This window comes from Polypterus senegalus, chromosome 4 (assembly GCF_016835505.1).
Source record: "Polypterus senegalus isolate Bchr_013 chromosome 4, ASM1683550v1, whole genome shotgun sequence".
NCBI classification, from domain to species: domain Eukaryota; kingdom Metazoa; phylum Chordata; class Cladistia; order Polypteriformes; family Polypteridae; genus Polypterus; species Polypterus senegalus.
Genome location: NC_053157.1, coordinates 194,744,732 through 194,757,480, shown reverse-complemented (window position 1 = coordinate 194,757,480; position 12,749 = coordinate 194,744,732). Strand labels below are relative to the sequence as shown.

The 12,749-nt window shown below is 37.1% G+C and overlaps 1 protein-coding gene across 1 annotated transcript; it reads left to right on the top strand.

Moving 5' to 3' along the window:
* Positions 1-278: 278 nt before the first annotated feature.
* LOC120528780 lies at positions 279-935 on the top strand (the record flags this gene model as incomplete). The annotated part of the gene is made up of 1 exon (XM_039752914.1): positions 279-935. A coding segment is annotated over one exon (657 nt), but the record flags the coding sequence as incomplete, so codon positions are not given.
* Between the last annotated feature and the right edge of the window lie 11,814 nt (positions 936-12,749).

The following is a 12,749-nucleotide window of genomic DNA, read 5'->3' as shown; positions in this document are numbered from 1 at the left end:
ACAACTTCTATGTGGATGACTGTTTAAGGTCAGTGACAACAGAAGAACAAGCAATAAAGCTGGCAAAGGACCTCCAAGCTCTATGCCTCAAAGGGGGATTCCATTTGACTAAGTGGGTGAGTAACAACAGAGCAGTTTTATTGTCCATACCTGAAGAAGACAGAGCTCATGAACAAAAGGACTTAGATTTGAGCCACAGTCTCCTTCCCACAGAGCGTGCCCTGGGCATCCAGTGGTGCACAGAAACTGACAGTTTCAAATTTCAGATTAAGTTGCAAAACAAGCCCGCTACAAGGCGTGGTATCCTCTCTGTTGTTAGCTCAGTTTATGATCCACTTGGTTTTCTAGCACCTGCCTTACTGCCAGCAAAGCTTATTCTAAGAGACTTATGTAAAGAGAAATTTGGGTGGGATGAAGAAGTAGAAGTCAAACACATTCAGAAATGGAAAAAATGGATGGATGATTTGAAGTTACTTACAGACTATAAAGTGAACAGATGCTTCAAACCTACTGGGTTTGGAACCATAAAGACAGCACAAATGCACCATTTTGCAGATGCTAGTGAAGATGGATATGGCACTGTCACTTACCTTGTGCTAACCAATGAAGAGGGCAAAAAGCATTGTTCATTCCTGATGGGCAAGTCAAGAGTTGCACCATTGAAGCAGATCACGATTCCAAGAATGGAGCTGACGGCAGCCGTCATGGCAGTAAAAATGGACAAAATGCTTAAAGGTGAGCTTCAAATGCCCTTACGAGAATCTACATTTTGGACTGACAGCACCACGGTGCTAAAATACATCTCAAATGAAAGCACTCGATTCAAGACCTTTGTTGCCAACAGAATCTCCGTGATCAGAGATCATTCACAACCTTCACAGTGGAGGTATGTCACATCTGTCCTTAATCCGGCTGATCAAGCTCTAGAGGGCTAAGCATCGAAAACTTTCTAAAGAGCACCACATGGTCACATGGTCCAAGTTTCTTATTGAAGTCAGAACGTGAGTGGCCAAAAAGATCAGATCAACTGAACGATTCACTTTTTGAAGATGATCCAGAAATTAAAATCTGTGTAGTTAACATGACAAAAATAGAAGAGACAACTGAACCCATCAACAAACTAATCACTTACTTTTCAGATTGGCATCGCTTGAAGAAAGCAGTAGCTTGGTTTCTCAAGTTTAAAGACATACTGTTACATTTAAGAAATGAAAGAAAAACATTTCAACTAGAAGCCAGTCAGACTAAAGGTAATCCAAAAGAACAAAATCACTCATCACAAAGCACATGAAAAAGTATAAACGGACTTTAAAACCAAGTCCAATTTCTCTAGATGACTTAGTTAAAGCTGAAACAGAGCTTATCCGTCTAAGTCAACAGCAAGAATTTCCAGAAGAATTAAAAGCTCTAAAGAAAAGACTTGTGTTAAAAGAACAGTCAAATCTATAAACTTGATCATACAAGATGGAATATTAAGAGTTGGAGGAAGACTCTGCAAAGCTGCAATGCCGAAGAAGCTAAACATCCTGCAATTCTACACAAACATTCACATGTTGCTTCTCTCATATTGCAGCACATTCGTAAACGAATCGGTCATTGTGGGCGCAATTATGTGCTCGCACAGTTACGACAGAAATACTGGATACCTCAAGCAAATTCAGCTATCAGAAAAATAATTTCAAAGTGCACAACATGCAGAAGATACAATGCAAGAGCAGGTGAGCAAAAAATGGCAGATTTGCCAGAAGATCGCCTAGCATCAAACCAACCACCGTTCACTAATGTTGGAGTTGATTATTTTGGTCCCTTCCTAGTCAAAAGAGGAAGAAGTCTAGTCAAGAGGTATGGAGTAATCTTCACATGTCTAACAACCAGAGCTGCGCAATAGAAATGCACATAGCTTAGACACTGATTCTTGTATCCAAGCCATACTCCGATTCACGGATAGAAGAGGACAAGTTAAAATCATGCGCTCAGACAATGGAACAAATTTCGTTGGAGCAGAAAGAGAGCTACGAGAAGCTATCAAAAAATTGGAACACAAAAAAAGTCAGTGACGCTATGATGCAAGAACAAATCAAATGGATTTTTAATCCACCATCAGCCTCTCACCAAGGTGGAGTGTGGGAAAGACAAATCAGAAGCATAAGAAAGATTTTAAATTCAACACTAAACCAACAAACACTTGATGATGAAAACCTTCCTACAATGATGTGTAGAGTAGAATCAATACTCAATAACAGACCCCTTACAAAGACATCAGATGACCCAAATGATTTGGAACCACTCACACCCAATCACTTGTTATTACTGAAGACCTTGATTCAGAAAATGAACCATACCCGAGAAGACGATGGAAACAAATTCAATACATGGCTGATTTGTTTTGGAAAAGATGGACAGAAGAGTATTTGCCAATACTTCAAAACGTCAAAAAGGCTTACACCAAGAAGAAATTTTGAACCAGGGACGTTGTTCTAATTGTAGATAAAGCTACACCTCGCAATTCCTGGGTAATGGGTCGAGTCATCAAGACAATGCCAGATGCCAAAGGTGCAGTCAGAAGAGTTTGTGTGCAGACCAAAACCAGCACACTGGACAGACCCGTGAATAAACTGTGCCTGCTTCAAGAAACAGCCAATGTTTGAAATATGAAATTTTTAAAATGTTTGTTTGCAGTGTTATTGCTAGTGATTTGAAAAGAATAGTTAATATAAAGTAATTGGCTCATATTGAAGTAAAGTATAGTAATTGTCTCCGCTCCTGCATAGTCAATTAGGGGCCGGAAATGTAAGAGCCAATCTTAGAAAGTTAAAGTTTTGAGTTAAACTCATATTAATGTTTGCTTAATTTGAATAGAATATAAATTCTTTTCATAGTCATAACTTATGGTATAGTCTTTTCCCCTATAAGTTAACAAGAGATAGAACCTTCTTACTATAACTGTGATAATATGCTCAGATTGTTTAGTTTGTCCCAGTAAAGAGGGACTTGAAAGACCCATTTAAGCTTAGAAATGGGATAAGCATACAGTTTTCTGACCATTTTGAAATGGTTCAGAAATGTTAAGTAAGAAATAACGATTTGAGATGTAACAAGATTAAGCTTAGAACTGAACTTTTCTTGACATTAACTTTTCCTTTTTGTTATTTTATTTTTCCTTTTGTGTGAACTGTTTTACTTCAAAACTTAACTAAACTTCAAAACCAAGATATTTTGTCTGTGGAGTCATTTCTGCGTCAGGGTTTTGTTGAATCCCATTTTTTTGAGTTGAAGCTGCAGAACTTTGGTCATTTTGGGAAAACGCAGCTATAATCTTATTAGTGATAGAAAGATTGATTTTATTGCACTAAGTGAAACATGACTTAACTCAAATGGAGCGGCTGTTTTAATGAATCTCGTCTCGGATTACAGTTTTACTCGTGCAGACCGCCAGGGGAAAAGGGAGGCGGATTGGCAAACATTTGCTCAAGCCAATTAAATGTAAAGATGTTAGTTTTGGTAAATTTAAGTCCTTTGAGTATCTCGCCATTGTTAATAATGGAGATTCTCACGTTCTAGTATTATCCATTGTAAAATATGCAACAGGAGACAGCATAAAGTTTTGGGTCCGCCAGCCCGTATATTGTGCAGAAATTATATTACTTTCAAGTCAAATTATAAACAAAGAAATCATTCATTTATTGAGGAGGAGCCAGAAGTGGAGGAATGCTGGGAAGGACCGTGAGGGAGGCTGGGATGGTGACGTCAGGGCAAGATGGGCGGAGGAAGGCGGAAGTGCGCGCACTGCGGTCAAAACTTCGGCTATGAGGGAGGGAGGTCCTTTTCCAATGAGAAAGCAGAGGGAGAAAGTTAGTACCCCACTATTCCCTGCCAGCGAACATATTCCCAGGTGCGTTCGAATCAGTCCATGGCCTCCTACTCGCGCGTGCGTGACACCGTGTATAGACCTCCTAAATATAACGCGTCTTTCCTTGAGGAATTCTCTGACTTAATGTCAATTTTAATTACAAACTATGACACTCTTAATAGTCGGCGACTTTAACTTTCATATCGACAATCAGTGTGACCAAAAGTAAAAGAATTCATGAACCTCCTGGACTCTTTTGATTTGAGACAGCTCGTTAATCAGCCTACACATAAAGCAGGTCATACGTTAGACTTAGTGATTACTAAAGGACTTAAAGTTGATATAAAGCAGGTCATTGATATTGGTCTATCACACCATTTCCTTCTACTATTTAATATAGAAATAAAGATAGAAAACACTCATGAGAAGCATTTTGTTAAAAAACGCTTCTTTGACTCATCAGCAGCTTTAAAACTTACAAACATTCTAAGCAATCAGTCCGTTTATAATGCCAACTATAATAGCGAGGATAATGTAAATAGTAAAGTGGAAAACTTTAATTCTAAAGTAAGAACTGCTGTTGACATAGTTGCACCTGAAAAGACAGTTAAAAATCTTCTAGTATTGTTATTCCATGGAAGACCCAAAGAGTGTCTGATTTAAAAGAACATGTCAGAGCTGAGCGTAAATGGAGGAAAACTAAACTAACTATCCATTATGAGATATTGAAGGTTAAAATAACAGAATACAATAACACTGTCCGTCTTGAGAGGCTGCTATTTCTCTAATATTATAAATAACAATGCTAGTAATCCCAGAGTCTTATTTTCTACAATTGATCGTCTGTTAAACCCAGGTAACACAAAGGAATGCCCCAGAATACTTCCAGTGAAACCTGTGAGAAAATTGCTGTATTTTTCAATCAAAAAATTAATGATATTAGAGATAACATAGTATATCTCCCCAACACTGCAGAACCTCCAAAGCCCGGTACTCCATTATAAACAAATTAAATGCTTTCACCAGGATAGATTTACCTGAATTACATAGTATAATCTCTCAACTGAAACCTCCACCTGCGTCCTTGACCCAATACCAACAAGTTTTTCAAAGAAATATCAGGCGTGCTAATTGACAATATTCTGGACATAGTTAATTCGTCATTAGATACGGGGGTCTTTCCAGACTGTCTTAAGACTGCTGTAGTTAAACCCCTGCTCAAGAAAAATAATCTTGACCCCTCTGCCTTTGAAAATTTTAGACCCATCTCTAACCTGCCCTTCTTAAGTAAAATTCTAGAGAAGGCAGTCATTATGCAGTTAAATGACCACCTCAATAAACATGCTATTCTTGATAAATTTCAGTCAGGCTTCAGAACAAATCACAGCACAGAAACTGCACTTGTTAAAGTAGTAAATGACTTGCGGGTAAATGCAGACAGAGGCCATTTATCTGTTCTCATCCTCTTAGATCTGAGTGCTGCATTTGACACCATTGATCATAATATTCTTAGAAATCGCCTTAGTCAATGGGTGGGCCTCTCTGGCAGTGTCTTAAATTGGTTTGAATCCTACCTGGCAGGGAGAAAATTCTTTGTGAGTTGTGGTAATCACAATCTCAAAGACACATGATATCCGATATGGTGTCCACAAGGCTCTATCCTGGGTCCGCTGCTTTTCTCAATCTACATGCTTCCGTTAGGTCAGATTATCTCAGGTTACAACGTGAGCTACCACAGCTATGCTGATGACACACAGCTGTACTTATCAATAGCACCTGATGACTCCGACTCTTCGATTCACTAACACAATGTCTTACTGGTATTTCTGAATGGATGAATAGTAATTTTCTCAAACTAAATAAAGAGAAAACTGAAATTTTAGTAATTGGCAATAATGGATTCAATGAGGTTATCAGAAATAAACTTGATGCATTAGGATTAAAAGTTAAGACGGAAGTAAAAAACTTAGGGGTAACCGTTGACTGTAATCTGAATTTTAAATCGCATATTCATCAGACCACTAGGACAGCATTTTTTCACTTAAGAAACATAGCAAAGTTAGACCTCTTATATCATTGAAAGATGCTGAGAAATTAATTCACGCTTTTGTTTTCAGTAGACTAGATTACTGTAACGCACTCCTCTCAGGACTACCCAAAAAAGACATAAATCATTTGCAACGAGTGCAGAATGCAGCTGCTAGAATCCTAACTAGGAAAAGAAAATCCGAACACATTTCTCCAGTTTTGATGTCACTACACTGGTTGCCTGTGTCATTCAGGATTGACTTTAAAATACTGCTTATGGTTTATAAAGCCTTAAATAATCTCCATCTTATATATCGGAATGCCTGACACTTATATTCCAAATCGTAACCTTAGATCTTCAAATGAGTGTCTCCTTATAATTCCAAAAGCTAAACTTAAAAGAAGTGGTGAGGCGGCCTTCTGCTGTTATGCACCTAAAATCTGGAATAGCCTGCCAATAGGAATTCGCCAGGCAAATACAGTAGAGCACTTTAAAACACTGCTGAAAACACATTACTTTAACATGGCCTTTTATAACTTCACTTTAACTTAATACTGATACTCTGTATGTTCAATTCATCATAATAACTATTCATAGTGGCTCTAAAATCCGTACTGACCCCTACTCTCTCTTCTGTTTCTTTTCCGGTTTCTTTGTGGTGGCGGCCTGCCACCACCACCTACTCAAAGCATCATGATGCACCAACATTGATGGACTGAAAGCCAGAAGTCTACGTGACCATCATCATCAGGTCCTTCCATGAAAACCCTAAATACAAAGAGGACTGTTTGATTTATGTTAGGTAGATTGCCCAGAGGGGACTGGCGGTCTCTTGGTCTGGAACCCATACAGATTTTATTTTTTCTCCAGCTTTGGAGTTTTTTTTTGTTTTTTCTGTCCACCCTGGCCATCGGACCTTACTTATTCTATGTTAATTAATGTTGACTTATGTTTATTTTTATTGTGTCTTCTATTTTTCTATTCATTTTGTAAAGCACTTTGAGCTACATTTTTTGTATGAATATGTGCTATATAAATAAATGTTGATTGATTGATTGATTGAAAGTTACAAATAGTTATAGAGAATAAAACTCTGGTGAATATCTGGTTCACAGAATAAGACTTCGCATTTGTAAGCTAGCTCTATTTTGTAGCTTTGCCTAGGATGTTAAGAGAGTGGGTATTAGTTGTAGTGCTGTTAATCAGATGTATCACAAGTGCTGTGTAAGTAAGAAATTTTCTTTATAAAATGTTTGTAGCTTTTGTTTTTTATTTTTACCATCAGGCAAATATTATTGTTTCTGCGTCTACTTTCCTCTTCCTCCCTTTTTGCTTCTAGTGAAAAAATGTCTACATTCACAACCACAGCACTTGGCACCATCACTGGAGCTTTATAATGAGTACTAACTTTTGAGCTTTGTGTCTTCGTTGAGCTTCCCTGAACATTGTCCTTCCATTTCACACCTCCCTGTACATGCTAATCATGATCCTGTCTCTTTATTCCTGTCAGGAGCACCGCCCCTTCTTAGTTTTCATTCCAAACAATTGGATAGTGGTGCTATTTATGTGGCCTATCCATCCCTTTCCTTTGCATGGATAGGCCCATTCTGAGCCTGCACAAAGCATGTACCTTAACACCATAATAATAAAATATTTAAATAAAACTGACATTTGAGTTTAAGAGGAGGAATCTGCATGTTCTCACAGTGTTCATTGGTGAAATTTATGAACGAATTTTCGAATGAATATGCAGCAATTTTTGGAGACCTTGTTCATTGAATATATTCCTGGAAAAGCTTTGTGCGGCTGGTTCACGTGAACATTTTTTTCTAAGCATTCCTGGTGTAGATGATGTCAGTTGTGTTATGAGGATGCCTCGATGATGGGCCATTAGTGAGAATAAATGCCACTTGCTGTTGGTTTGGCAGTTATTGTACTGGAGAATTGCATGGTGGTTCTAGTGGTAAAGAGGGACAATTGCACATCTCAACAATGAAATGCGTTCAAGCTCATTATTATGTTTATAATAGTACACATAGCTTTGTTTTGACACTAAATATTATCTATTTTGTAATTGAGGATTTGCCTGTAAAACTGAAGATCTCATTGCAAATTAGGGAAGTGTGGTCTGGTACTAGCAGAGATGACTTTTATACAGATGGCTCTGGTTACATAAAATGCATAGCAAATCATATTGATGTTGAGAGCGCTGTAGGATGCATGGTCTGCCCATTTCTTGAAAATCCTTGAGTAACCTTAGATGGTCCTTAAGAAATGTTGTTACAGTCATGGAAAATCCCAGAAGAAGTGGTGTGCAGTAATGACAGGTATATGTAAGGTAATTTTCTATTCACGAAAAATTTGTCAGTCATGGATGGTAAGTGAACTTACACATCCTGGTTGAGAGATGTATATCCTACCCACTATACTATTATACCTGGCCTGGCTTTCTGTCTCAGTTGATACTGTGGTATTTGAACAAAGAACAAGAAGAGATTGAGGTGGATGCTAATTGCTGAACTTTATCTCATATTTGTGTTAAGTTCTTACTCAACTCTCTTTCAGTCTGTTTGAGGGCAGACGGAGGTTTTTCTGTGTTTGACAAAAAATAGAAATGTGTGAAATATTCCAACACAAACCAGCATTGAGATATGGTGTAGTGGGTAGAATACCTGCCCTTAAAGTAGTGGTAATGGGGTCAGTTCCCAGCCATGATGTTAAAACTTGTTTTTGGTTAAGAACTTTTCATGATTGTCTAAATTATAAGTGAGTAAGGCCATGTTTTACCAGGAATTGCATATTGTTACTGTATTTGTGGAGCAGGTATGACATTTCATCATATCATTGTAATCTTTTGGACAGTAGGTAACTGAAGACTAAATTTGTATTACTTGGATTTTTAATAGAATCTCTGTGATCCTGGACTATCATCAAAATGTAACATGAAAACTGTGACATGTACTGTGTGCTTTGATGTGTGGTGTGCTTCTCTTCAAATTACATTAAATAGCATATAGAGAAATAGTGAAAAATCATGGTGTCCAGGTCAGGTGATGTAGAGAGAAGTGGTCGTATATGTATATATATATATATATATATATATATATATATATATATATATATATATATATATATATATATATATATATATATATGTATATATACTGTATATATATATATGTGTGTATATATGGGGCAAAGCCACATAATGGATGAAGTAAACATGCTTGTTAATATACGTTTTCATGAGACTAACTCTGTGGCCAAACAGGCACTAAAACGCTGCATAACTTTTAACTTAAAATGAGTTTCCTTTTTATGTAAACTGTACATATATTCTTTCTTTCTTTGCTGGATGTCTCTGCATGGCTGTAGCTGTTTCATGGACTGTTTGGATGTTGCAGATGTTCTTATTTGCACACTCACTGGTCCTGCATATCAGCACACAATTGTCAATAGTTATAGCTCAGTGGTCTGTTTCCTATTCCAGTGGCACAAAACCCTTAATGCACATCCAGCAGTTTGCTCTCAGCACTAATCCCTTAAACAGTTCCTGCTCAACACGTTGCATAGTGTTCAATTTCTACACACAAATTTCATGATTAATTCTCATATTATATTTTCATAATGCTAAGTTAGATAATGCTTACATTTGGAAATCATCAAACTTAGCACAGAGCTCCACTGAGCAAACACTGCAGATCTTTTCTCCACACTTCTCTACCAATGCTATCCAATGTGAGAATTGTATCATATTTACAGTTAGAGGCATAAGACTGAATTAAAGAAAAAAATATGTAAAGGTGAGGAGAGGAGGGACTGAGCCCATGACCTCCAGGCGTACAATGTATATATGCAAATATTGACAGTTGATGTGACTGCTAAGCTACCACTAGTGCACTAAACACTATAGATTGTATTGTCAGAGTATGCATACATATATATGGGGGATGGATGAATTAGACATGCCTTTCAATATAACATTTTTAATGGGGTTGCAGACGTTGAGGTTTAGTTTCTGGAACACCCAACCTTCTCTGTTGTAGACGTTCCAGCATATTTTCCCTTTCTCCCATTGAGGAGTTCTTTTCCTGATATCAATCAAATACAGTAAGAGGCATTAGACTGAAGTAAAAAAAAAAAAGAGTTAACCATCAAGTGTCAGAAGAGGGGATTGAACCCATGACTTTTGGGGTCACAATGTACAAGACCAAAAATTTTTTAAATATTTTGACCACGAGGCTACAGGAACTACTGCTACAACCTCAACTATCACATCAGAGTGTATCTTTGGAATGTACATATACGGTATAAGGGGAAAAGGCACACAATGGATGAATTAGACACACTTGTCAGATAGGGTTCAACCAATAAGTTTCCACATTGTTACTCTACTTGAGAAATCAACTGAATATAAAGGAAACTGAAGAGTTTCACAAGAAATACAATAAGATGAGTAAATGTATGTATTCTCAGAATTGCAAAAACACCCTGAAATAGGGAGAGGCAGCCTGTCTTTGATCATGACCAACAGATTGCAATAGTAAGTATGGTACTGGACAACAATGTCACTGCACACTGAAATAGCAAAAATGGATTGTCAGTTATGTTTAGGACAAATTATTCATGTGATGGTTTGCGTGTTCAGTTCTGATGCAAAAATAACCTTTTTTTAGAAGAGAATGGTTGTAAACGCAATATGTACTTTGTTGTCAGGTGTATGACATGTTTTGGGTTGTGTGAGTGTTTGTGGCTATTATGCATAGAGTTTAATAACAATAATGATACATTTTATTTATTTATAGGCGTCTTTCTAAACACTCAAGGACACCGAACAATAGACAAAACACAGATTATAAACAAAAGTAAAATACAAAAGTTAAAATCAGACAAAACTATTGCAATCAAAGAGAAAAAGCAGTCTTAAACAAATGAGTTTTAAGTTTAGATTTGAAAAGTGAAAATGATACAATATTTCTAAGTTCAGGTGGTAGTGAGTTCCACAGTGGTAAGACGGATGAAGTGGACAGTCAAGTGGAGGAAGAGGGTCTAAGTGTACGGGAGATAATGGCAACATGGAGGAGGTCAGACAGATATAGAGGGGCAAGGTTGTGGATAGCCTTAAAAGTTAGTAGGAGAATTTTGAATTGAATTCGGAACTGAACTGGAAGCCAATGAAGCTGCTGCAAAATGGGAATGATATTGTGAATAAAGGGGGTTCTAGTAATGATGTTGGCAGCTAAATTCTGGACCAGTTGAAGCTTATAAAGATATTTGCGAGAAAGACCAAAGAAAAGTTAATTGCAATAATCCAGACGAGTAGTGAGAAGGCTATGAACAAGGATAGCAGTGGTGTGGGGAGTGAGGGAGGGGCGAATACGATTAATGTTATGCAAGTGGAAATATGCAGACTGGGAGATGTTATTGATGTGGGACTGAAAGGATAAAGTACTGTCAAGGATGACACCCAGACTCTTAACCTTTGGGGAAGGGGAGACAGAGGAATTATCAATAACAAATGAAAAATGATCAGTTTTGGATAATGTTAATTTTGCATCAATTTTTGTACCAATGAGGGGAACCTCAGTTTTGTCACTATTTAATTTAAGAGAATTTGAAGAAAACCAGGATTTGATTTCTGCTATGCAATCAGTAAGTGAGGAGGGTGGAAACGAAGCAGTAGGTTTGCTACTGAGATAGAGCTGCGTGTCATCAGCATAACAGTGGAAGCTAATGTTATATTTATGACAGATATTGCCAAGGGGAAGGAGGTAAATAATGAAAAGGAGGGGCCCCAGGACAGAGCCCTGGAGCACACCTGAAGTAACAGCAGTGGGTTGGGATGTGAAAGTTTTAAGCTGAACAAACTGAGTGTGGCCTGAGAGGATCTGAACCAATCTAGTGGAGCGTGGGTAATGCCAATCGAAGATAATCTATTGAAAAGAGTATGAGTTTGTATAAGATGAGCTGTAGTTTCAGAAAATGTTTGTAAAAAGTGGGAAGGAACTGTAAACGATTATGAATAGAGCCACATTGCAGAATGATGCATAAAGCCATGGTACTGTATGTATTATCACACACATGCATTTCATCCTGGAAACTGAGCTTTTTAAATATTGAGAAAACGTAACAATATGAATTTAATAGACCCTGTTTGGTGACTACTGTCTTCCATCTTCTATCAGCTCAAGAGGTTTCTAGTTTATAGAAGTCTTTGTGAGAGACATTTAGAGAATGCATTTTTTTTAGCCTCTCAGTTTGAATTGCAAGAGTTTAGATATAAATGTTGAATATGTAAGTCTTAAGTAAAATAATTAGAATCACTTTGTTGTTGACAGAAGTAAAGCATATGCAGCAAAGTGAGTATCATTGAAAACCTGACAAGCAACAGCGTAATATTGACAACTATATAATTTTATTTTTTTATTTTTCTTAGAGGAAACATTTAAGGTCATAAATGGAATTTTTAACTCAGACTTCTTGGTTGATGAGCATGTATGCCATCCACTATGCTACCACCAAACCTGGTCAGGAGGTCTTTCTCAGTTGATACTGTACATCATACTGTATGATTTGAACAAGATCAAGAGATTAAGGTGGAAGATAAATGTAGAAGTGGAATAAATAACTTTACAAACTATGATATAATTTTATTTTGCCCATTGTGTAATTCTGAAGAAATAGAAAGGTGTGATTTTTTCCAAAAAAATAACAAGAAGTGGTGGTATAGTGGTTAGTATATTTGCCCTTAAAGTTGTGGGTTCAGTTCCTGGACATGATGTATTTACATTCCATTTTGTTTGTGAAGTATCTATCAATTTCTGTAGTAAATTTGAATTGTTCTTTGTTATCAGGTTTTGCCTATTATTC